Here is a 1,983-nt window from a genome sequence, read left to right as displayed (position 1 = left end):
TAAACAAAAGGAGATCTTCACTGGTATCAAAGAAAAACACTGGATGCAACATCCAAATATAAAAAAGTATTTTAAGGTTCCAACCGTCACTAACAACAAAAGAGGCTAAACTCGTTCTCTGGCAGTAAAAGATTTTAAAACCCAAACAAACCAAGTTCACTGGCCTTTTCCTACTCAAATGTCTCAAAGTACTGATATATGATCGTGACTGCTAGCAGTATTCCTGTACCCGACCCTATGGCTCCCATGAAATCCGCCAAAACCGTCAACGCACCAATGCACATTCCTCCAAACGCAGCCGCTGTCGGGATGTACCTGTTCAGTTCCTTCTGAAGGTTCGAGTCCCGATGCCCAGGCATCACCATTTGTTGCTCCTGCACATTTTCCAATAAATTATTATTATCATAATTCAAGTTGCGCATTAAAGCACACAAAAGTTAAGAAAACCATATGATCTCAATAGTTTCCAGTTTAGACAGCAGAATATTGCCATATTGGTGGACCCGTTAATTTTCCGGGATCGTATGGTTACCAAAAACTAAAAGGAAAAAAATCATAATGCCGCTTTTAGCATTACCTTAAGTTGCTTGGCAACGTCTCTTGCAGAAGACCCGGAAACTTCGATCCAAGTTTTAGAGAAAAGCGCACATGCTGTTAGCATGAAGACCAGATAGAAGAGAGCATGGAAAGGATTGGCAGCCATGTCTGCAAGGCTGATATTAAAAAGCAAGATAATAAGTAATATAAAAGCATTAGTTCAACTACATGTGTTAATATTGGGATACCATTACCTCGAAGGGGCGGTAACATAGTAAGCAAGACCGCCAACTGGGACTGATTGACCCGAGTATTCAGACTCCTTCCACTTTCCCAATAAATTAACCAAGAAAATCCCGCTGTACTTTCTGTGCAGCAACTGAAAAGAAAAAAAACGCAAGCAGTTGGTATCAATAAAAGTAACAGAGCTAGTTAAATTATAATGGTGAAGATATAAATTAATACCTGAGAGATGAAGTAAAGGTTGGACACAAGTGCAGACTGAAGAATAATAGGCATATTGGAAGTATAGAACAACTTAATGGGATAAGATCCTTGCTGCCCACGGGCATTCTTAGATCTCACAGGCAAAACAACACGGAAGCCTTGGAAGTAGATGACAATGAGGAATATCAAGACAGTAGCAAGCAAATTAGTCACGTTAGGCAGATTCTGCAAATTAGTCACACGGAAGCCTTGGAAGTAGATGAAGAATGAAGATGATGCTTACAAACCTGTTGTTGAGTGAATGCCATACAAAGGAAGCTGACTGCAGACCAAGAAGATGACAGTGTATATAATATAACCTTCTCTCTGAATGGATCCAACCTTCCTATCTGCACTTCGGGTAAAAAAGAAAGAAAAGGTCTGACCATCCCATTTTATCAAATCACAACTGCAATAACATGGAAAATTCAATTTCAAAGCTCTCAATCTTCTGTCATCAAAAACAACAAACCACAATACGTAAAACAATCAATCGAACGCATTCAAACTCCACAATACATAAAAAACAACAAAACGATGCGTACGGATGAAGGAATTAGAGATGGACTTGGGGGTCAAGTACGAACGAACCCTAGGTTAGGTATTTATTGGTACGGAAGGAAGGAAGGAAGGAAGAGAGTTTTTAGATCTATGACGGAACTTGTTACGATTCATCAATCACCCTTTATTATTATTATGTAGATATTTTTTTTAACACGTTTGGAGGACAACTCTCATTGTTATTTTTTTTTATGTGCATTATCATTATCAATATTGATAAATATCCTAAGAGCAATCTAAAATTACACTAAAACACACTATATTTTCTCTCTTCTTTTCAATTAAATTATACATTTTTATATATTTATCATTATCTTTCCTTCATTCACAACCACTTTCAAAATATATTAAAAAATTATAAGTGATGAACAGTTTCTTTTCAAATATACAGAAAAATCA

General features: G+C 37.0%; 1 protein-coding gene across 1 annotated transcript; it reads right to left on the bottom strand.

Moving 5' to 3' along the window:
- On the bottom strand, positions 1-1,292 carry LOC143585607 (uncharacterized). Its single transcript, XM_077067364.1, has 5 exons — positions 1,272-1,292; positions 1,003-1,209; positions 792-916; positions 578-713; positions 1-374 (listed from the first exon to the last, which is right to left on the bottom strand). The coding sequence occupies exons 1-5, from the start codon at positions 1,290-1,292 to the stop codon at positions 171-173; spliced, it is 693 nt and encodes a 230-aa protein (XP_076923479.1). The 3' UTR covers positions 1-170.
- Positions 1,293-1,983: the final 691 nt, after the last annotated feature.

Source organism: Bidens hawaiensis, unplaced genomic scaffold (assembly GCF_021521415.1).
Source record: "Bidens hawaiensis isolate Kalapana, Puna unplaced genomic scaffold, B.hawaiensis_p1.1 tig00033912_1, whole genome shotgun sequence".
Lineage (NCBI taxonomy): Eukaryota > Viridiplantae > Streptophyta > Magnoliopsida > Asterales > Asteraceae > Bidens > Bidens hawaiensis.
The sequence above is the reverse complement of the archived record's forward strand: the minus strand, read 5'-3'. Positions and strand labels throughout refer to the sequence as shown.

What these genes read in the sequence shown, in the direction of transcription:
- LOC143585607 (XM_077067364.1), bottom strand. Translation starts at nt 1,292, where the DNA reads ATGGCATTCACTCAACAACAG. An exon ending in TGGCATTCACTCAACAACAG is followed by an intron (nt 1,210 to 1,271) that starts GTTTGTAAGCAT and finishes ACTAATTTGCAG; the next exon opens with AATCTGCCTAACGTGACTAA. An exon ending in TATGTTACCGCCCCTTCGAG is followed by an intron (nt 714 to 791) that starts GTAATGGTATCC and finishes TTTTAATATCAG; the next exon opens with CCTTGCAGACATGGCTGCCA.